The following is a 24,768-nucleotide window of genomic DNA, read 5'->3' on the forward strand; positions in this document are numbered from 1 at the left end:
AGAGCTTCAGAGACTGAAGAACAGAAAAATAACTGTCTTATATATCTGTTAATCTGTTTAGTAACATCTAAACACTGAATGTGCAGTCAACTTATGCAAAATTTCCTAATTAAAGAAACAGAAGAACACATCTTCATAGCCTGAAGAAGCAATCCAATTATGTTACAAAAAAAAAAAACCACCTAGATTCTTCCCAAAAGAGACTACTTCACATAGAAGAAATTGACATCTGAATGATTCCCATGGAAAAACCACTGCACTCTCAGTGAAACCTCTTTGTAAGATGGACCACTTTTTTTTATTCAGCTTTGCATGCACTGGCTTTCTGCATCTATACATCTCTTGCCCATTAGAGGCAATGAACACAGAAAGAATTAGCAGAGGGACTACACTTCTGCTGCATTTAGGAACTATAGCACTCCTACACATACAACCAAAAATACGGATCTGGAATGTAGACGACACCTTCATCATAATAAAAAAAAGGAACAACTAGAGAAGACACATGAAACAACCAACATCTTCAAAGGAATAAAATTCACAAGGGAAGAAGAAAGCAACAACACACTACCCTTCCTGGATATCCTCAGTAGAGGAAATGAAGGCAAATTAGAAATGCCAGTCTATTGAAAAACAACCCACACTAACCAAGCACTCCATTACCAAAGTAACAACCCAACCTCCCACAAGAACATGTGGGAACTGTGTAAGAACATGATTCAGACAAGCACAAATGCACTGCAGCAACCCAAAACACCAGAAAAAAGAAAAGATCTCCTATATTGTATAACATCTTTTAACAAAATGAATACCCACGCAACTTCATCAAAAAGTGCCTGACCCTCAACCCACTATAGCACAACCAACTCAAGCTATGAAAAGGATAACACTGCCATACATCAGAAACATCTCGGAAACAACCAACAGACTATTACAACCACATGGGATCACCATAGCACGCAAACCAACTAAAGCCCTCCAAAACATCTGAAGCAAACCAAAAGACCCAGTAGCCCAAGAAGAAAAAACAGGAGTAATCTACAACATACAGTGTAAGGACTATAACAGCCACTGTGTAGGACAGACAGGCAGAAGACTAGCAGAGCGCATCCATAAAAACCAACTAGCAGTCAGAAGACATGATGAAAACTCCTTATTCTCACAACACATGGACAGACTCAACCATAGTTTCAACTGGAAAACTGTGAGCATCCTAGACCAAGCTAAATCCAAAAATGTTAGGGAATTCCTGGAAGCTTGGTATTCAGGCACATCAGCCATCAATAGACACATAGAGATAAACCACATTTACACACCATTCAAAAGAGACAATAAGAAAACTAAGAAGGAAACAAAAAGACCAGAACATATCCTCTCCAGCAACCTACACCCAGATAAACAAGGATTAACACCAGACAAATAATCAAGCAGACAATACCCTAATCAAGGAACTACCAAGGAGAAAACTACACCCCCACCAACACTGGCAGGGCAAACTACTGTATATAAACAGGGAACAAACCCCACACTCACTAGCACTGATGATGTTACCTAGTCGGGTAATGAAATGTCTGCAATCAAACAACCAAGCTCTGAGAGCACTAAGAACTTCACAGTTCAACCTTGAGCTACATATATTCTCTGCTATTGGAACCTTTATAGTGTATATTACTTTTTGAATTACCCATAAAAGTAGAGCAGAATACAATAAACTCCCAAATTGCAAACACACACACATACCTGAAGCAAGGCTAACCACTCTTTATTACAGTTGTACCCATTCCAATAACGTGCCACATTTGGGGGAGCAGGGGAGAGAAAATAGGGATAGCAGAGTGAGTGTTTGTAAGTGCCTCCCTGAAGAACATTACTTAAATAAACTTTTACTTAACTCACTGTCTTAGATATCTTCCTTCCAAAAACTACCTGGCCCAGATAAATTGTGAGTGTACATTACCACTGTTTATGACGACTCCAACAGAGAGTCTGAAAACGAAAGAACGGGACAGATACGACAACTATCATTCTGTCTTTGCAAGCTTCCCTGTTGCTTGTTACTCTCCTTGGAGCTTGGCCTTTGCAACACAGCTGCAATTAATCCTGTGAGGTTTACCTGAGAAGGTGGCCTGCACTAGCTGCCTTGCTAGTCATCACTGTTAGTGATGCTCTGGAAGAAAGCGACCAAGAGAAAGACAACTAAGCCAGTGAGAAGCAGGCATTGGGACAGAGTCTTTGGAAGATGGGGAACAGTTGGGGGAGAAGAAGTTTGGGGGGAATACAGAGACTATAGGAAGAGCTGGTGGTAGCCTCCACTGCACCCATCTCTGCCAGCACGTACTGCTATAGTAGATTTCTCATTCTCCAAAACAGGTAGTGTACCTTAGACTGTGCTTTATGTCCCACCGCCCACATGTATGTATTGCAGGGCAATACGGTAGTACCACAGGCAAAGCAGCTGTTTTTAAAACACATGTCCTACTGATCTTTTAACTGAAGAACATATCCCAAGCTCAAGTTCCAATTTCCTCCAAATTGTTAAATCTGAAAAACAGGCTTCTGCTTTTCTACCTTATTCTCAGGCTGTTTCTCAACGCCTTTGGGTTATGCCTTTAGGCTGTTGTATTCTGCAAAGAGGGTGCTTTCTACTACATCCCTCCCCATCCTTTTGCAGCATCCCAGGCTCTCCCTGCTTCTAGATCTGAAAAAGCTCCCGGTGAACATTTCATGACATTTTCCTTGAGATCTATAGGGAGTGGGGAACCCAAGGCGGCCGTACAGTTAAATCAATTGTTCAGTGAAAGGCAAAACCTCACAAACAGGCTGTGTTTGCACAACAGTCCATAGTTAATTTAGCCACCATTTCTTCAATTAACTCCTTGTCTTGGTTCAAAGGAAACAGTATTCCATAAACTAACCTCAGAGACTTGATTCCCACAACCAACTACACTAAGATGTGGTTGGCTACTTTGTTGTTCAGCATATAGTGCAATCACAGCCACATTTTTTCGCCTCTAAAGTAAGTCTGGAACTCCACAGCCACGCCTGAGAATTTCACTGAAATGTTTGACTATTTAGAAAGCCAGGCAGGGCTTTCTCATCAAGTGTGCGTGTGGATGCCTTCCAGTGAGTGTTACCTCCTGGTGGCTGCCTGGACAAGGCCCTGCTGTTCTTTTGGCAAGATTTCGGAAGTGGTTAGCCACTGCCTGTTTCCTAGGGCTGAGAGAGGGTGACCAAGGTCACCCAGCTGGCTTCATGTCCAAGGTGAGACTAGAACTCATGGCCTCTCGGTTTCTAGCCTGATGCCTTCACCACTACACCAAACTGGCTCTCTTCATCAAACAAAATACACCTGTGTGTGTGTATTTAATGCTATGAAATTCTCAGCACAGGGCAGCACTAACAGGAGCCCACTTTGAAATGCTGGACCGCCAACAGCTGAGTCTCCGCCCCCCCCCCCCGCCGGCTTTTCCAAGCGGCCCCTCTTCCTTCTGTTCTGTTTATATTAACTCCATATCCCTTCCAGCGAACTGTTCCTCTGAGGGTCAGAAGGGCCAAGCCGCTCCACGCCGCATCACTTCCAGCGACCTGACTCGTTGCGCGGACGTCCCTCTTCCTCTTCCACAAGGACCAGAAACCTGAGATGCGTTGGCAGGGACTACGCCCCGCGCTGAAGCGCGTCTCCCTCGCCGGCTCCCACGCGGCGGAGCTCTTGCTCCAGGTCGGGGGCGACCGCAATGAATGGAGGCCCTGCTCCAGCGCCGCCCCTCGTCCCGCCGCGCCGCGCCGCTGGCTCGGCGACACGCTCGGCCTTCCCCGCGGGCGGCTCCCGCCCGAGCCCCGCCAGCCCCAGCCAGCAGGAACCCGGAAGCAGGCGGTGCTGCGACCAACCCGCTTCCTGCGCGAGAGGCAGAGACGGGCTGAGCTGGATTCTGGTGAAGCGGAGCAGCTGCGGAGCCATGACTCACCAGACCGGCATCCACGGTAGGAAAGCGGGGAGCCCCGGGGGCTGCTGTCACCCCGCTCGTGCCGCCCCGGAGCCTGTAGCGAGCGGCCCGGCCAAGCCAAGCCGCTGCCGCCCATTCATGCCCGTTCCCCGCTTTGCCCTGGCGGCTGTGCTCTCGCGCAAGCCTCCATTCTTCTGCCCTGTCCGGGGCCGGAGAGAAGCGGCGCCGCTGCGCTGCTCGGCCTCGGGCGCCCCGACGCTCTTCCTCCCGGCTGAGTCCCTTGGTCTTTCCCGCGCCGCGCTTCGACCCATCTGCCCGCGCGGTGGAGATGGGAGGCTTTTGAAGCAAGGGGGCACCTCTCGCGTCCCGAGGGGAGCTTCTTTGCAATGAAAAGTAATTCTTGGAAATCTCGCTCGGCGCTGTGTGCGTGGCCGTGATGGCCGAGGATGCCCCACTGAGCCCCATGTTTCTTGTATGGTAGTCACCGGTAAGTATCGGTTAACTCAGGAGCTTGTCTGCACAGTTCATTTGGAGGTAAAAAAGGCATCATCTGCTTAGCCCTCGCTCATCCGGACGTTCTCGCAAGCACTGAGCACGGTGATTCTTGCCGGCTGCGATGTCTACTCTGGATTGCTCTTGTAAATTACTGGTGCTCGGTAATGTTTTCATTTTTATTTTCTCTTTTACTTGTACATCTCGGATCTGTACAGAAGGTTCCTTCTTGTAAAAACAGTTGCTTTCATTTCATGTCTCTGGGCACAGTTGCCTGATGGGATATGGTGGGTACTCCTCGGTTTCTCGGCTCTGCAATGGATCTGAGATGTGGCAGCCTTTTCCGTCGCTGCTGTGTAATTGCTTTACATGTTTGGCTCTGCAGTGTGAATCATAATTGCCGGAGCCATTTCCCCCACTGCATGGAGGCATCTCTTTGGTTTTACAGTACGTCTCCGCTTCCTTGCATCTTTAGCATCCAAAGACTAAATCCTATCATTGTCTTTCTGCATGCTTGGATTTTGCTGAAATGCACCATAGGATTACTGTGCTACAAGAAGTAACCATGATTAAACATTTGACTTGGAAAGCTGTCAAATAGGATTGTATCACTTCAGTACATTATACAGAATGGGTTAAAATATATCAGCTGTACAAATCAAATAGTGGTGACTATAATTGGCCCGACCTGCACCCCCTCCAAAAAGTCCTGTATGTCTTTATCTTGGTTTATCAATTCACCATGAATTTTCAGAGACAATGTCAGGCTACAGAAATACATATGAGGCCTAGTCTAATGCTAGTATTAATAGCTAATTCAACCTCTTAGACGGCACTTTTTCAGTAGCTGGAGGTGTTGCATGCTACTAATTTTAAGTGCATTGCATTCCACAGTGAAATCTGCATAAGCTGTGATAACCCCAAAGAGTGAGAGACTGATTGTAGAGCAGTGAAGGTGCAATTTGATGTAACAGGATGAAACTGAGTTGCAAGAACTGTGTTTGGAATCCAGGAAAATGTCTCGACAGCAACCAGTGAAAGCCTCCAAAGAGACATCTACCTTTTTTTTTTTTGGTGCCTTCAAGTCAGTGTTGACTCCTGGTGACTGCCTGGACAAGGAACAAGTCTCTGCAGTTTTCTTAACAAGATTTCGGAAGTGGTTTATCATTGCCTTTTTCCATGGGTTGAGAGAGAGTGGCTGGCCCAAGGTCACCCAGTTGGTTTCGTGCATCAGGCAGGACTAGAACTCGTCGTCTCCTGGGTTCTAGCCTGTTGCCTTAACCACTGTACTGAACTGGCTCAGTCTAGCATAATATATCCCACTTTTTAATCTCATGAATCCAATTTCTTGTGTGGTTCAGATCTTTACAGTAATTTTCAGCACTGTTTTGTGATTGCAAAATTATGGGTCTAAAATCTGGCTGGGGTCCCAGTGAGTGTTGGTGCTCAGGACTTGTAAAAGTAGCAATATTTCTGTGCTATATATTTGAACTAAGTTAGATGCTGGAGTGACTGAACGCCTGGATAAATAGCACACCTGCATTTTCTCTGAAGGAACAATCTCATGGATACTGATAGCTTTTTAAGCTTCATTAGCAACAATTATGCTTATATGTGCAATTTTTTAGGCTGCTTAGATTTCATAAAGTTCAGCTATTTTAAGCAACTCCCTTTCAGTTAAGATAGATTTGGCAACCAAGATTACAGTAGTACCAATTTAAGACCTATTCATAAATAGCAGGTAAAAGTACACGTAGCTGCTTCCATCACAATGGAACATATTTAAATAATGCTTTTACCCCAACTTTCTTCTGAGGACCTCATATATTCATATTTTTGGTCTCCCATTATGTTATCCACACATCAACCCAATGGGGTAGGTTTGGTAGCTGGTCTGTACTCACCTGGTAAGTTTTGTGGCTGAATTGGGATAGGAATTTGGACCCACATCCCTATTTCTAGTCCAGGACTGTTCATTGTCCCAGTTCATTGTGATTACTAAGTGGTTATGTTTGATTATCAGTAACAATATTCTAATGTGAATTAATATTGAAGATTATGCAGATAGTGTTTTTGCAGACGATTTAACAGTACTGTATTGCCTTACAATGGAAGTGTGTGTGTGTGTGTGTGTGTGTTGAGAAGAACTATGGTATGTTAATATGTAGTTTTTGTCCTGTGGACTTTATTTTCAGCTGTGTTACTTGTGCTGGGCTTGCTCATCCCTGATCTTCCATTCATTAATTATTTATTTTTATGCCATTTCAGTCCTCTAATCGGCTCACAGTTTCTAGTTTTAATAATTAGGATGAAAACTTGAAAATTGTAAGCAATAACAACATGCTGCAATCAATAACATAACACAAAAATAGCAAAATGTCAAATTATACATATGGACCTTCTGTCCATCTGGTGCGACCTTTCAACCCTGGGAGCAGCTAATTACAAGTCCCCTCCTTTGTCAGAAGCATCAAACAGCCTTCTGGAATAAGCTGTATCAGAGGAGGGGACCATAATGGAGAAGACTTATTTCCCAGCCCCTTATTTCCCTGGGAAGTGGGACCTGTAACATGCCCACCCTCACAGAGCTCACTGGATGGGCAGATTCCATGTAGAACAGGAGGTCTCCACAATATCTAGGTCCTAATCTATTTAGGGCTTTAGAAGTAATGTTCATCACCATGAATTGCATGCCGAAAATTATTATTGGCAACTATTTTGACTTCACAGATCACAGTAGATTATGACAGGCCTTTCTGTTGTGCGTAGCTGTCATGTATGCTGAAACCTGAACATAACTCTATGTGGCACGAGCCTGAATAGGTTTAGAGAGTTGATTCTGTGAAATGCATGGGCACCAGTAGTTCACAGACAAGGCACATTGGCATGACCCCAGCTACCTGCTGCACCAGTCCTGGTTTTCTTTTTCCATTGGATTTGCTTAATAAATAAGTGAGAAGCTGGCATGCTGCACAGAGCCACTTTTGTTTATAATAATTATTTAAGACTTCATGTAAGACACACACACACACACACATATATATGTGTGTGTGTGTGTGTGTGTGTATTCTTAGAAAGTAAAAATGGTGATTAGGTGCAACCTGGTGCTTTGTCTAGAAAGCCCCTCTGTCCCCCAAAAGACACAGATAAAATGGGGTGGTGGAGAGCATTCTGGGTAGTGTTTGAGAAGCTATGCCTGGCAGCCGTTTTGTGAAAAGCCAAAAAAATACCCAAAAAGTCAGCATGTGTTTCCTTATTATAGAAAGACTCAGTTATGTCAGTTGCATCAAGCTGTGGAATGTGCTTGGAAAAATGGGAATCCCAGAGCATCTCATTGTCCTCATGTGAAACCTAATACAGGTCAGGAAGTACAGACAGAACATGGCAAAACAGACTGGCTCCCGGTTGGCAAAGGAGTAAGACTCACTTGCTACCTCTCCCCTTATTCATTCAATCTACTATATATGCTGAGTATATATTAAAGACAGCTGGATTGAAAGAAGATGAGCATGGTTTTAAAATTGGAGGAAGAAACATCAATAACATGTGCTATGCTAAGGCCACTATACTAACAGCTGAAAATGCAAAGGATCTGCACGCTCTAGTAATGAAAGTCAAGGAGCACATTAAAAAATGGGACTAAAAGTAAATATAAAGAAGACAATGACAACAGGTACTACAACCAGCCTTAGTATTGACAGTGCAGGTATTGAAGTGGTGGATAGCTTCTTCCTTTTAGGATCAGTCATCCACAGTAAAGGAACAAGTAGTCAAGAAATAATGCTGCAGACTGGCACTTGGTAGAGTAGCCATGAAGGCCTTGAAAAAGATATTCAGATGCCATGATGTGTTTATACCTATAAAGATCAAAATAGTACAAGCAAAAGTATTCCCTGGGATACTCTATGGAAGTCAGGGTTAGACTTTGAAGAAACAGGATAGACAGAGTATTAATCCTTTTGAAATTTGGTGTTAGAGAAGATTCCTGAGAATACTATGGACAACAAACTAATGGTTCATTGAACAAATCAACCCAGAGTTCTCACTCGAGGCACAAATGGCCAGGCTCAAATTATCCTACTTTGGGCACATTATGCAAAAACCCAACTCTCTGAAAAGAGCTCTAATGCTGGGAAAGGTGGAAGGAAAGAGAAGAAGAGGATGACCACCAGCAAGGTAGATGGACTTAGTTACAGTGATGATGCACACACTGTTGGAAGACCTGAAGGACTAAATTAGGGACAGATAGTCATGGAGAAAAATCTGTGGGATCACTAAGACTCAATACCAACTTGATGTCATGTAATCAAGCAATCAAAAGATCTAGCTGCTTTCCTGGCTGATTTCCCCCTAAAATTGAAATAAGTTCTTACTGTTTCCCTTAGTGCCTTTTGTCATGTACTCTTGATTTTTTTTTTTTTAATTCCTTATTATCACCTTGAGAGCCAGTTTGGTGTAATGGTTAAGGCACCAGGCTGGAAACAGACTAAGTTCTAGTCCTGCCTTAGGCACAAAGCCAGCTGGGTGACCTTGGACCAGTCACACACACTCAGCCCTGGGAAGGAGGCAAGGGCAAACCACTTCTGAAATCTTGCCAAGAAAATTGCAGGGACTTGTTCTGGCAGTCGCCAGGAGTCAACAATGACTCGAAGGTACACACACACACACACACACACACACACACGCTATCACCTTACACTACTTCTCTTTGTTCTCATGAGGAAAAGCTTTCTATTTCTTGAAGGAAATCTCCTTTTACCCTCTTTTTCATCAGTCCTTCATTTTTGTGGTCAAATGTGCCTCTGTTAAGATTAAGTGTCAGGAGGGAGTTTTCCACTTGCATATGTGCAAAATGTAGTAGCTTTCTACTGTACTCTTTTCTTTTAGTTTATGGTCACTGTCTTGGAATAAATCTAGTATTTGCCTCTCCTCTCTTTGGCTCTGAGACAGTTGTTTTATGGCACGGTCATTTAGAGCAGGGATTCTCAGCCTTCTTTTTTGCTCATGGCCCCCTTCTGAGCCTCATTTATCTTTGTGACCCCCCTCATAATCATGGTTAAGATATTTACAATAAACTCTAGTAATTTTCAATATTTATGCTGCTGAAATTGGCATAGAGGTTTATATGTGACAATCATGACAAATTGATCATATGCCTGGCAGTTACGTTTTGGTGCTCCCCTAGAAATATGACATGGCCACCTTGGGGCGGGGGCATATGGCCCATGTTGAGAACCATGATTTAGAGTATATTTGTTGTGATTAGTTACACATTTATACCAGGTCATCCCACCTTTTAATTCCCCCCAAATTCTGCAATTTTGCAATGGTAATCCATCAGAATTGTGGTGTTGGATAAATAGTGGTCCCAATTTGTAAACTTCTACAAATAAATGTAAAATGAAAGGATGGACACACATGCAGTAATTGTTCCATCTTCTAAATATTTTTTAAATACACTGTGCATATTAGTCCACCTATAGTGCATTCGGAAAGTATTCAGACCCCCTTCACTTTTTTCAATTTTGTTATGTCGCAGCCTGATACTACAATAATTCAAATTCATTTTTTTCCTCATTAATCTACACTCAGTACCTCATAATGACAAAGTGAAAACAGAATTTTAGAAATTTCTGTAAATTTATTAAAAAGAAAAAACTGAAATATAACATGTACTTAAGTATTCAGACCCTTTACTCAGTACTTTGTTGAAGCACCTTTGGCAGCAATTACAGCCTCAAGTCTTTTTCGGAATGACACGGCAAGCTTTGCACACCTGGATTGGGGGATTTTCTGCCATTCTTCTTTGAGCTTGAGAGGATTTGCAATCAGGTTTGATGGGGACTGTCGGTGGACAGCCATTTCCAGGTCTCTCCAGAGATGTTCAATAGGGTTCAAGTGAGGGCTCTGGCTGGGCCACTCTAGGATGTTCACAGAGTTGTCCCTAAGCCATTCCTGTGTTGTCTTGGCTGTGTGCTTAGGATCATTGCCATGTTGGAAGGTGAATCTTCGGCCCAGTCTGAGGTCCTGAGCGCTGTGGAACAGGTTTTCATTGAGGATATCTTTGTCCTTTGCTCCATTCAGCTTTCCTTCAACCCTGACCAGTCTCCCAGTCCCTGCTGCTGAAAAACACCCCACAGCATGATGCTGCCACCAGCATGCTTCACTGTTGGGATGGTATTGGGTAGGTGATGAGCAGTGCCTGGTTTCCTCCAGATATAACGTTTAGGCCACACAGTTCAATCTTGGTTTCATCAGACCAGAGAATCTTGTTCCTCACAGTCTGAGAGTCCTTTAGGTGCTTTTTGCAAACTCCAAGCGGGCTTTCATGTGTTTTGCATTGAGGAGAGGCTTCCGTCTAGATACTCTGCCATAAAGCCCAGATTGGTGGAGGGCTGCAGTGATGGTTGTCCTTCTGGAACTTTGTCCCATCTCCACCCAGGATCTCTGGAGCTCAGTTAGAGTGACCATCAGGTTCTTGGTCACCTCTCTTACTATGGCTCTTCTCCCCCGATTGCTCAGTTTGGCTGGGTGACCAGCTCTTGGAAGGGTCCTGGTTGTGCTAAACTTCTTCCGTTTGAGAATTATGGAGGCCACTGTGCCCTTGGGAACCTTCAGTTCAGCAGAAATTTTTCTGTAGACTTCCCCAGATCTGTGCCTTGCAATAATCCTGTCTCTGAGCTCTGCAGGCAGTTCCTTTGACCTCATGGCTTTTGCTCTGATACAGTATGCATTGTCAGCTGTGAGATCTTCCATAGAGAGGTGTGTGCCTTTCCAAATCATGTCCAATCAATTTAATTTACCACAGGTGGACTCCAATCAAGGTGTAGAAACAGTTCAGCAATGATCAAGAGAAATGGGAGGCACCTGAGCTAAATTTCAAGTGTTGTTGCAAAGGGTCTGAATACTTATGCCAATGTGATAGTTCAGTTTTTCCTTTTTCATACATTTGCAAACATTTCTAAAATTCTGTTTTCACTTTGTCATTATAGGGTACTGAGTGTAGATTAATGAGAAAAAAAAATGAATTTGAACAATTGTAGTTGTTGTTGAATTTGAACAGCCCAATTCAAGTTGCTGCTTGTGCACATAGTTCTAATCTGGGCAGAACTACAGGTGAACCAACACATTTGTGTGAATACCTTTCTTATCCAAATGTGTTAACCTGACATAATAAGCTGCTGTTTCAGTATAGGAAGTAACTTGTTTTGGTCCCAGGCAAAAGTGTTTCTGCTGCTCATACCCTTTCTGATAGTTGTGCTTATACTGGCAAATTGCCCTAGTGAAGTCTTTTGGATAAAAGCCATGAGTCAAATCCTGTTCAAATATTATTATGCAAACAAGTGTGAAGGAAAACAGAAGTAAAGGATACTGATTTGTTCATTTTTTTTTTAACTTTTTTTGTAGGAGTGAAGTGCTCAGAAATTAGTTTTCTGGGATCTGTACATTTGCATATTTGAAGTGGTGAATCATCTGAGCCCAGCACTGTGTGAAGTTTTAAAGAAGCTTGCTTTTAAAGCTGTTTGCCATACCGATTGAGCTAAAGCAATCAAACAGGTTGAATGGCATCCATGGTAACACATCAAAATACCTTTTAATAACTTTGCCTTTTCTCAGGCTTACTTTAGGCTGATAGTCCAGGCTGTAGAACTTGGGACTGAAGATGGGAAGTGATGATGACTGATGATCCATCATGCAGAGGTTCATAAAATAGCACGAGAGAGAAGACAAAATTAGACTTCTTCTGCCTAGCATCCATTTTAAATATGCACAGGAGGGTATATGGTGCTGTAGCGAGTCACATATTATTTGGAAACCAACTAAATGCCCCAAGCCCTATATTCTGCATGATGGAGTTCACATGTTTGGTACTTCTTCCATGTACATTTTTTAGTATTATCAGGGCAGTTAGGAATGCTGGACTTAAGTCTTTTTTCTTGACAGCAACTGCTTCTTTGAGTTCTTATAAACTTATGCTTGTTTCATCAGTAATTATATCTAGCCATCTTTCCTTTTACTGGCATCTTTTTTGGTTGCCTCCCATTTTTACAAGCATCAGGTCTTCTCCAGTGACTCTTGCCTTTGTGTTATTAGCTTCACTGCTGGTTATCTTTAACAGTATTAGCTTTCTATGTGCAGAGAAACCTTTTTAGACAAGCAGTTGTCTTCCTGTTTTTTGAAGTAGCATATCCCATGAAGGAAAGTGAAGAAGAACTAAAGAGCCTCTTGATGAGGGTGAAAGAGGAGAGTGCAAAAGCTGGCTTGAAACTCAACATTAAAAAAACTAAGATCATGGCATCTGGACCCATCAATTCCTGGCAAATAGAAGGGGTAGAAATGGAAGCAGTAACAGACTTCATTTATTTGGGCTCCAAGATCACCGCAGACGGAGACTGCAGCCATGAAATTAAAAGACGCTTGCTCCTTGGGAGGAAAGCTATGGCAAGCCTAGATAGCATATTAAAAAGCAGAGATGTTACCTTGCCGACAAAGATCCGCATAGACGAAGCTATGGTTTTTCCAGTAGTAATGTATGGCTGTGAGAGCTGGACCATAAAAAAGGCCGAGCGCCGAAGAATTGATGCCTTTGAACTGTGGTGCTGGAGAAGACTCTTGAGAGTCCCCTGGACTGCTAGGAGGTCAAACCAGTCAATCTTAAAGGAAATCAAACCTGATTGCTCATTGGAAGGATCGATAATGGAGCTCAAGCTCAGATATTTTGGCCACCTAATGCGAAGAGAGATCTCTTTGGAGAAGACCCTGATGCTGGGAAAGATTGAAGGCAAAAGGAGAAGAGGACGGCAGAGGATGAGATGGTTAGATAGCATCACTGAAGCAATGAGCATGAAACTGAGCAAACTCAGGGAGGCAGTGAAGGACAGGAAGGCCTGGCGCAATATGGTTCATGGGGTCACGAAGAGTCGGACACGACTTAACGACTAAACAACAACAATCCCATGAAGACTGTGCCATTAACTATTTCTGCATACATATACTGGTGCCAGATTTAGGTGCACTCAGGGAATATTTGAGCTTTTAAAAAAGACGACTAATAATGTATTTTAATAATATTAATAATAATTATTAAATTTATATACTGTTCGACTCCCAGTAACTCTGGGTGGTTTTAAACCAGTCTTTTAAACCAATCTTCCTCAGTTGTTGACTGTAACTCTCATTGGCCATGATAGTTTGGAACTGTGGGAGCTGTAGCTCAATATATCTAGGGAATACCACATTGGGGAAGACAATTTTAAAGAATCTAACAGTAAATCATTGTTAAAAGTTACTTTTCCTTGGTGGAGAGTTCTGTCCAATTTGTAACCAAGGGGAAAAAAGTGATAAACTATGAAAGCTGATCACTTGCACCTTTCTCCATAGTAAATAACCAAATAAGTTAATTATACAGACAATTCCAATAATTTGTTTAAAGGTTGTTGAGAAGGTGGTTGGACTGCAGCTAATGTGAACCCTGGAGGAAGCAGATTATGTAGACCTGTTTCAACTGGGTTTCAGGCTGGTATTCAGTACAGAGACAGTCTTGGTCGTGCTTGTTGATGACCTCTGACAGAGCTGGAATGGGGGCGGTGCGCCCATTCTTGCACTGCTTGATCTTTCAGCAGCTTTCACTACCATCGACCATAGTATCCTTCTCGACCACCTCCGGGGTTTGGGAATAGGGGCACCTTTTATGGTTAGATTCTCTTCCTTCCTCTTCCTAATTTCTCTGTTAGCAGTGATAAACTAATCTTGAAATATTTACCTTTTCAATGATACATTAACACTGAAATGTAAGGTATTTGGAAGCATCATTATGACTAAATTAGATGGATCTGAGATATTACCCTTCCTCTCCAAAAGAGATATATATATATAAAAGTGAAACTAGGACATAATGTTCTGTAAGAGATAAGTAACCCACTGACCAGGACTGTGACTCAAAACTTCCTCAGTTATTCCTTTGGATTTAAGTTCATCTATACTTCCTTGTTTTATAAGCCTGCACTTGGGGCTTATACAGTAATTCTTTAGAAGAATAAGAGCTTCAGGAGCAAGTAAATATTCAAGCTAATTGTCTGTCTCAATCAGATATTGACAGTAATCTTACCCCTTGTGACCATTACAGTAAGGATGGTGACTAACTTTGCCTTTAAGTATAACAAACACAAAGCACCATCAGGCAAATACTGCCTTGTACAACCAGTTGATTTCTATATTAAGCTTTTATAACATGGAGATTGATACCTGACAGCTATCAGATACTTGGTGAAAATTATTGACACTGTTATTAGCTATGCTTTATGCAAGCTGGTTGTAACAATAGAAAGTTCTCACAATATTGTTCTGTTCCAAGTATTCAATTCTGCTCAAATCTGCATGGAGCATGGTGAGTATAATATGTGGTCCAGTCTTTAGATATGCCTTGTTGTGAAAGCGCATGGATTTTATAGGCACTCATATTTTACTTTACGAAGGAAAGGTACATATGTTCTGCCACTTCCATGGTAGTCTTTGGGCAGTCCTGCTGATAGTAAAGAGGCATATAAAAGAAGTGACAATTGGAGGAAATCTGGAGACCAGAAGAGCCACTTTGAAGTAAGTTCAAAATGAGTACATGAAGCAAAGCTGTCATGGGGAACTAGAAATGCAGTGTTTTGGAAACCCATCACAAATAGGACCTTGAGGTAATAACATGAAATACACTATGAATAGGAAATGAAAGCAGCTATTTGAAGCCTTTTTAACACAGTCATTACATCCAGTAGATTAAAGATTGATAGACAGAGGCTCAAGTGTCCTATCAGGAGGACAGAGTGACTTGAATTAGGAAGGCATCCATTTCAGGGTTCATATATTATTGAATCAGAAGTGGTTGGTTACTGCTGGGACCCAGGTGGACACAGCAATAGATGCTCAGTGAAAAATTAGGCCTACTCTGCTCCCAGTTATAGATATCTGTGAAAAGAATATGTGCTTACACTTGTGATTAATGAATCAATATAGCTGGAGCAGGTTTTGAAGAAGCTAGGGCAGCGTTTCTCAACCTTGGCTGCTTTAAGCTGTGTGGACTTCAACTCCCAGAATTCCCCAGCCAGCAAGGTTGAGAAACACTGAGCTAGGGCAAGTAAACTATGAGTATGGAGATATTTTCATTTTCAGTTCAAACTGTAGCAAGCTGAGATGCATAAGTAAATACACTTAGTTAAAGGCAGAGTATTTTACTGGGGAGGGTGAAACATATTTTAATTTCTTATTTAAAATCCAGTTAAAGTCCAATTTAAAATTCCCATTTTGACATTCAAAATTTTTCCTAATAAGCTTTAAGTAAAGTGTTTGTTCTAACAATTGAGATCTAGTGTTTTGCAGTTAAATAGAGCCTTTATACAAATAGTGGACATTAATCCAAATCCTTAAATCATTTACCTCATCTCCTTAGCGATGAGGCAGATTTTTGTTGGTACCTTCTGAATTTCTGCAAAGATACTAAGCAAAGCCATTTTGCTTGAAGATTTCTGTCTTTCACTTACTATTCTTTTCTTGTATAGGCAAGGAACTTTTTAGGCCTCTCCACGTAGATATACTACTGAAGTCTGTCTGCCATCAAAGATTTCATCCTGCTTTCATCTATATTTTCACAGCGGCGAGAGACAGTAACTTCTACTTTATTAAACAGAAAAACAAAAAAAAACCCCAAGGGTGTAACTTTATACTAATAACAAATTATGATGGTTGTTTCTTGTCTTTTTCCATTCATGCATTCACTTTTCATTCCATTCATTTATTCATGCATTCAGCTTTCTTGTTCACAACTGCAGGACTATCTGCTTCGAAATGAGTGTGCCTGTCCAGTATGTAAGTCCTGGGTAGGAATGTCGAAGGTTCCTCCCCTTTGGGAGATTCAGGGAAGAGTGAGAAAAAATTGATTTTTCATTGTGACACCAACCCTTTGGAATAGCCTTCCATGGAGACTTGAATAATGCCTTCACTCCTGATTTTTAGGAAGGTTGTTAAAATGGGGCAGTTCAGACAGGTCCAGGGATTAAAATCAGATAATGAAGACAATGATGATGATATTTGGAACCTGAGTTTAGATTTTAATGATTTTTTATTATTAATGCATTTGCTATGTTATATGCATTATGCAGTGGCTAAAGTATTGTTTTGATAATTATTGGGTTTAGCTGTAAACTACCATGAGTTTCGTGGAGTGTGGTAGTATAAAAATATAAATAATAATACTGGTTTCCTTGACTTTTACAAAGCAAAGAAGCGAGAACTCCCAAGAACCTTTCTGTCTCTTTCTCATTTCAGAGAGGAAATGCTATGTTTGACATAATGCCAGAAAATAATAGTTTCATATGCATTTGTATTAGTGCCAGGAAAGCTTGTCCAATGTATAAATTACAGTAGAAATGGATATTTCTTCAAAGTATCTTTTAAAACATGATGGAATAATATAGGAAAAACGAACCTTTAATGTTTCCAAGGAACCTCATTTGATTAAGATGCAAAAACAGCCTTGTAATACTTGAGGACACTGTTGCTGCTTTTAGAGAGGAAGGAAGAAGCTGTAGCTTGCAGCTCTGCAGATAAATTGGTTTCCTGATCTCTGAGGAACTGCTAGTTCCATGCTGCACTGTATGACTAAGAGAAATATCATGGCTGGAAAAGTTTAGTAAAACACCAGAATTCACTAAAGACACATATGCTCATTGAGCTAAAGCAAGGGCAAGAGTATCTATGGGAATCCAGACATTGCTGAACTATAAATCCCAGCATTCCTAGGAAGCATGGCCTGTGGTGAGGGATACTGGGGGATGTAGTTTAACATCTGGAGTGCCAGAGATTTCCTGCCTTTATACTAAGCTTGGTTTTGGCTTAGCCTGCTTTGTGAACCCAACATTTGTGGTTTATTAATCAAGCAAACAGTGGTTCCACTTAGCACGTTACCCAGTCACTCGCTCATAACGAAAAATTTCTGAGCCAGAGGTTTGTTTTGAGCACTAGAATGGAATGAAGCTCATAGCCTTTACACAGAGGCGCACAATTTTCTTCCTCATTTTGGAAGAAGAATGTGGGCCAACACAGTCATTCTGTCACTGCTGTTTGTACAGCGTCAGCAGAAAGAGTTAAAGGATCTAAGGTCTTTGTATACAGAATTTTGAAATGAAGAAAACAGAGTTTAGGTAGCTTCAGTAATTGCAGGAGGCTGGAAGTGACTGGAAGAGGTTGGAATATGCGCTCTGTCCTTATTTGAGTTGTTTTGCTGGAAGGATTCTAGCCTGAACAAGCCATCAGTTTAACTTATATAGTTGATATTTGACAGGTATTTACCAAGAAGAGGTTTAATGTATCATGCAGCTGCTGCTTAATACTTGCCTTCAACCCTCTATCTCCCCCAAAGCCTCCTGGCATGCACAGGTGGCCTCAGAGGAAGAAGTCCATGTCTCTCTCATTTGAGACAAGAAGCAATGAGGTCATGTTCCTAATTACCCTTATCCTAGTGGCCCAGTGGAAGGAGGGTGGCTATCTTATTTATATGTTTTTATTGCCTTGATGTCTTTGATTGTATTTTGAAGTTGTGTTAAGAAGTAATAAATAAAATCTCCCTAGGCCTTTAGACAAAGAGGGGCTAGAAGACGAAGGCAACAAACCGTGTGGAAAAACTAACACTACTAACACTCTTCATCTCCCTTGACCTCCATGCAGAGACAGAGGGCATAGCGGGAGGGGTGGAGCACAGCACAGATGAGGGCTTGGAGTGGGGAGAAAATGTTCTACTAAACCTGTGGTTGGCCATAAGATCAACACTTTTGTTCCTGATGAGTCAATTTTTTTACAGCTGTCTTTTGACATTCCTCCTTTGCCCCGAATTTCCTATATGATTGATTGATTGTGTGCTATCAAGTCATTTTTTACTTCTAGCAACCACATAGATGGATTTTCTCTATTACAATCTGTCCCTAACCTGGTCTTTCAGGACTTCCAGCGATGCACCCATCACCACTGTAACTTTAGTCCATCCACCTTGCTGCTGGTCATCCTCTTTCCTTCCACCTTTTTCCTTCCACCTTTCCCAGCATTAGAGCCTTCTCCAGAGAGCTAAGTCTTCCCATAGGATCTATGCAGAAATGCACCAATCCAGAGGTTTGAGAATGTTGGCTTTCATTAACAATACAAATGTGTTTGTTTATTTATTTATTTATTTATTTATTTATTTAATAGCATACCTCATCATTGATGGGTTGTAGCTTGAAAAGCTACTGGTAAATTCAAAGAGGAAATACCCGAGATACATTTAGGGCTTCATGAAGATAGGTGAATGTGATGGCTCTGAGGTCTCTCCAGCCTTTTCCTCCCTGTTTTGTGGTTCCAACTCATTTCTCACCCTGTTTTTACAATACAGATATGTGTGTTTGTGTGCCCGCCAAAAGCCAAACAGACTAAAGCATGATGACAGGCATCTTTGGATGGCTGTGTTTGCACATTCCTGCTTATATGGAGGGATTGTGAAGATGAGTCTTGATATGAAATAATTTTCCTTATAGCACATTTATGCCATAGCAGATATATTTGATGTCCTCTTTGATGTGAATAGGGAATGTAGTAGAACAGATACTGCTTTGGTGCTGATTGATTCTGAGATGTGCTTAGTGATTGCCCCAGCAGCCCTTCAGAGTGGCTGTTTGCCAATAAGTGACATTGTAGTGGCTTCCTTTTCTAAAGCAGATAAACCGGGTGTTGTTGGGGCATTCATTTTCCACTTTGCAAATGGCATTGTGCCTTAGGCCTTTCCTCCAAAGGTTCTCTGTTATTAATGCTGATTAAAGGCTCTAGATTATAACAGGTAGACTGACAACAGGTTCATTTTGGAAAGCTTATAGATTCAAATAATTATAGTTAAATTTTGTATACTAAACCGTGTTTTTTCTTAGAAATGACCATGAATTTTACACATCTCTGAAATGTATCTATGGGAAGTTTATTATTTAGCTCCTCCAGTTATAGTGTGAGATCGTCTTTCCAGTGTTTGGCTATAGAGGAGATGCTTTAAATAATGATTTTCTGCAAGTAGTGTTTAGGATCTTGGGAAGAAGAATTATGCTAGTAGTAGTTTGACAGGTGAGCCAACACAGATGCTTAAAGACATCCTCCTCCCCAGCAATACATGAATGCAGATGATGTCTCCAAGGCCATCAAATGACTGATTCTGAGATGCCTGCACATAACCAAGTAAGCATTGTGGCTTTTGTATATTCTATTGATATATCCCACCATCTAGGGCAGTATTTCTCAGGGATCCGCGAAATCAAAATTATTTGCCAGCCAATGTTGAAAAATAATAAAATATTAAAATCCCATCAAATAATTGTGAGAAGTGGTAGTGGCAGCAGCAGAGGAACAGTGGAGCCCTGCCTGGACCTATCCAGATGGTGGATTGGCAAGCCGTCTGCAGAAGGTGGCATCTTGGCATCAGGAGGCATGGAATGGTGTGGGCTGGTGGTGGAACCTGGCAGGGCCACAGATCAGCTGTTTTTGGTGCAGCTGACTGGCAGTGTTTGGCCCCTGAAGGTGCAGTGGTATGACAAGGTGGAAGTCAAGTGGACTGCAGCCTGTTTTCCATCCTTCATTTCATGGCCCACCCTGGGACTAGGGCAGCAGTTGGCTGGGCTATCTGTCTGTGCAGAGGTGGATGTGACTATGGCCCTGAAAGTAGGAGTCCTGGCTTGGATGCCTGGGTGGATGGTGGCAGTAGAAGCAGGAGTGGGTGGTGGTGCTGTAGGAGAACTGGTCTGTGTCCTGTGGCTGCCAACTGGCCAGCCACAAGTTTCAGCAGCTATCTTGGTAGCTGCTTCTTCCCTCTGTAGAACCTAGGACTTGGATGGAATGTTTTGGTTTGATTGTGGTGGCTGGTGACCTGAAGGGAAGACCTGGACCAGTGAGGATATTGTGGGGTTTGTTGGAGTGGGGCCAACAAAATGAATTGTGTCAACATTTGGAAGATCTACAGAACTCAGGGAACCAATATTTTCCAGAAGATCAAAGCATGATATTACGAAATCATGACTCAATCTCAAGAAATCCTGCTTACCACAACTAGGATTTGCAAAGCAGATTAAGATGGTTAAGATGCAATTCTGATGGGTGCTGCAGTTGATAAGTGTAAGCTGCAAATTAGATAGGCAAGGGAAAATAGGTGAAACTCAAGTTTGATCTGGAAACCATTGTTAAAGATACATATTTGGTACACACTGGCTTATCCCCAGTTCAGAAGTAAAACTGAAGCAGATCCAAGAATCAGATCAGTGTATTTATTACTGCATTCATTCTAATAACTCAATGAAATTAATGATATTGGTGACCCTGTAATTTACCTATTATAGCATTTGCTTTCACAGTGAAATGAGAACAATGTATGTCATATCTTAACACATCCATACATGCCCTTCTTTGGTGAAATGTATTAAGAACATTAGAGGGAATTACATCGTCTTCAACCAAAACAAAACCATTTTTGTGTGAAAAGTAATGCTATCTGCTGTCTTCAGTAACCACACAGTTGATGGGGTTGTGGGTTTTGTGGGTGTGAGTGCTTTTTTGTTGTTGTTTTAATTTGGCAGCAACAGAAATCCTACCTGCTACCATACCTTCAGGCTCATAGCAAACTATTCTTAAAGGGTCAGCATCAGAAAGGCAGAGGACAAATGCCAGAGCAGCTCCCGTTCTGATTCCTATGTAAATATCTCTCCTCTGCAGCCTACCCAGGTTGGGGTGGGGGGATGTCACAGACTTCTGCATAAGACACATAAAGCAAATATATATTTGTCACGGGGGTAAAATCAGAGTCTTCTGCCTATCTTCACCCCCTTTTCCAGCCGTCCTCTCAGCCTGCCTGGTCTGTACAGCAGGACACACTGTATATTGAATAAGCTGTCACTTGAGCCCACCATGCTTTTGCAAGCCAAACTGACTGCTAAATTTGGGATATTATGTTTGCTCCAGCCAAGTGTCAAGTTCTCCAGATCACATGTGCTTCCAGCTGGTATTTAACTCTGGAACCTCTGTGAAAGTGAAATGCATCCTTCCCCAGACAGCGTTGATCAGAACTAGGGAAATCTGGCTGTTTTTTCCATTATACTAGTCTTTTACTTTTGTGTTTCTCTCCCTTTTTTTCTTTTTTGCCCCTTCCTTTATTGTGTCAGAGAGTGGAATAACATTTGGGTTTCAGATTCTGATCAACATGTTTCTGATTCTTTCAGCTACTACGGAATTAAAGGATTTTTTTGCGAAGGCTCGGAATGGTTCGATCCGTCTCATCAAAATCGTAATTGAGGATGGTAAGTTTTGGTTTACTTGGCATTTTCAGCCAGTTTGTTTAGAGCTTCCCGGCATCAATTTTTGAGGGGTAGGATGGTGGGTGTTCTGTATTCAATCTATTAGTGAGCAATTCTGCTGGAAGTTGCTGTAATGTAACTACTCAGGATCAACAAGGGTGACTTCGTGTGGAATCAACACAGCTGTACATTTAAAGAAGCAAATTGTTTTATTAGTTGTTCCTCCCTCTGGCTTCTTTCCAAATGATTCTCATTGGGGCACACTGTGTACCTCTTCATGTTTTCAGTAATTATTCCCATGAGCATCCTGAGAAAAATAAACAGGATCCCAGTAATTGGAATAAAGGGGCTGTTGTCTGGCCAAGGCATGAAGATTTGTCTTCTAATATAGTGGCTTTCCAGTAAGCAATTCTGTACCAGATGTCAGTTTTTAAATTACCTTCAAAGTGTATGTCTTTTGGTGCAAAGTTCAATAAGAACACCAGCACTGGTGTGTCTGGCATTGCCTTAGTTGTAATATTGTCCAAGAGTAGATCCTGTGAGTTCAGTATGTTTAATCCAGATGAGCAGATAAAGGAATTTTCAGGTTTGGGGAATGATTTTGTTTGTTTTTGTTTGTTTAGATTTTTTCCTATTAACTACTTTTAACAGAAGCCTGTGGGTTACTTTCAGCCCTCAACTCCTTTAGAGGAGTGGGCAGAACCAACATTTGGGGGTTGAAGTTTGGGTGGAAAGATGCTAAGTTTTAAGGGGCAGAATTGCTACCTGAAGCCTTACTGGCGGTAAGGCATTCATTTCACACTTTAAAATCTCCAAATTCCTAATCATTAGGCTTTTTTCCATATTGAGATCATAATTCTGCAAAGGTGATGACACGCATTTCACTCCTTAAACTCACTTCAGTTCCCCATAACGCCAGAACTAGGCCCTGCCTACTCTGGTGATCTTTTGGGGTCACCTGTATCTCCTTTTATGGCCTCAAGGATAAAATGGTGAGAAAATGGCCCATCCAAAGATCTGAGCTGCTGCAGCATGATCTATAAAAAGGAATAAAACCATAAAAGCCGCACTGAACAAAGAGCACCCATATAATGTAGAAAAGGCACCGATGTGTCTGAAAATGATTACCAAGGAATAGCTGTTATGCTTTGAATATTGGCTCTTTAATATCGGGTCAGGAAACCAAATGGAATCATGTAAGGAAGAAGAGTAAGCTAGAACTCTTAGGGACTTGCTCATTTTATATTTAGGAGAAATGTTGTACCTGAAGGAGCCTCCATTCATGTAATAGCCCCTCCCAATTTGTAGTGGCACAATCCAAACATACACTTTTCTCCTCCATGAAAACTAGACTTTTGTTTTTCCAAATAAATTGTTTATATTCTTGTTTACTGGAGATCAGTTACATCCTGATGGAATGCCATTCCCATATCAACTTTCCGATGTTCATCTCTCCACTCTCTCCCTGATTTACTCATTCTGTTGCAGTAGACAGAGAGTGAGTCAGGAAGATAAAGTTTGTTCATGACTATAGCCTACCCTAATATTTTTCAAATAGAAGTCTAGATCTGTGTGTACTAGAACTCTTATTATCTAAATTGTCTGAACATCCTGCTTATTATGTCACTCTATTTCATTATACTTCCTATGTAAATTTCACTACTATATATTGATCCTTTTGAGTTAGGTTGTCTCTTTCTATATACACATACACTCACACAGACACACACACTGGATCCGTGTTTTTCCCACTTTTAAATTTAAATTAAATTCTTTTACATTTCCATATCACTTGGCAGTTTATTGGGAGAAAAATCCTTACATATTTTCAGGTTATTTCCAATATACATATTGTGGTATCCAATTCTACCCAATATATTTTTGCAAGTTATTTTAATATGTATTTTTGTATGTTATTTTAATTAATGCCTTTAGTTTTTGTATACCTTTCCCTAATATATATTTGTGTGAGTCACTTTGTGTGAAATGGGTGGCTATATAAATGTGATGTATAAATAAATAAATATATTTTAAGCCATGATATCTAAAGGTGATTATGTTTCAATTTACCTATGTGTCCAAGAAACCCAAATTAAATCAGTCCCCTGTTTCTTTTCCACCCTTATTTTAAACCTGTTTAAGCTTACCCATTGGCTTAGGAATGATGGCAATTCTGTAGCTTCAGATCTTTCTCCACGTAACTTACTGGCCCTACAAAAAGTAGGTGAAATTTCACACTCCTTCGTGGAACAGGATTTTGCAAAGAAGGCAGAACTTTCATCCCATTACTAAGTCGGAAAAATCTAGGCAGTGCTTCAGTTGCACAGTCTTTAGAAGGTGAAGACCTTATCTGAAGCTCAGATAGAACATGCATTTGCCTTCCGTTCAGTGTAGCCAATGTGGTTGTTAAAGCTATTTAGAACAAGTAGATGCATTTCTGTGAATGCAGCCTAGGAAGTTTTCTTAGCTATCAGTGAATGAGGTATTTTTATCTATGTGACGTGCCACCTTAAAACCTGAGGGCTTATGGGGCGCTGACGTAAAAGGAATTTAAATCATGAGTCTTTCTAATATCTATATTTGGTGAACAGATAATATGAGGGTCAATGTAGATAGAGGACAAATATTGAGAATAATAGTAGAGAGGACAGGCCACAGGAAGTGGCAGCCATAGCGAACCTTGGGTGAGCTCAGAAGCTAAACAGGGTAAGAACTTGTCTAGAGACTGCTTGGGAATCCCTAGGTGAGATTAGGACACTGAAAAAACTTCCAGAAGAAGGCAGTGGCAAATGGTACTGCCAGGAAAACTGCATATATCACCAAAAAGTCTGTCTGGATTTGAGAGGATCTTAACCATTTTTTAAAGGGGACAGACACATAAATCAGGGTCGGTTTTAGAGATTCTTAATAATATGGAAGGAAGATGAGCAAAAAAGTTGTTTAAGGATTTTGCCCTCTTGTTATGATTGAGCTGACTGGGACTGGCTTAAGGAATC

The 24,768-nt window shown here is 41.4% G+C and overlaps 1 protein-coding gene across 2 annotated transcripts in view; it reads left to right on the top strand.

Annotated features, from left to right (window-relative positions):
• Positions 1-3,669: 3,669 nt before the first annotated feature.
• The window catches only part of TWF2 (twinfilin actin binding protein 2), a 65,519-nt gene continuing 44,420 nt past the window's right edge, over positions 3,670-24,768 (top strand). The window contains exons 1-2 of one of the 2 annotated variants that reach the window (XM_088134045.1): positions 3,670-3,981; positions 21,698-21,775. In XM_088134045.1, the coding sequence (XP_087990171.1) occupies positions 3,735-3,981; positions 21,698-21,775 (325 nt within the window). In that variant the 5' untranslated portion in view covers positions 3,670-3,734. Of the gene's footprint in view, positions 3,982-4,403; positions 4,432-21,697; positions 21,776-24,768 lie in introns of those variants that run through there. The other variant, XM_088134046.1, reaches the window with a different exon arrangement.

The sequence above is a fragment of the Python bivittatus genome, unplaced genomic scaffold (assembly GCF_059951505.1).
Source record: "Python bivittatus isolate LINGU-HERP-01145 unplaced genomic scaffold, Pbiv_v1 ctg000080_np1212, whole genome shotgun sequence".
In the NCBI taxonomy this organism is placed as follows: Eukaryota; Metazoa; Chordata; class Lepidosauria; order Squamata; family Pythonidae; genus Python; species Python bivittatus.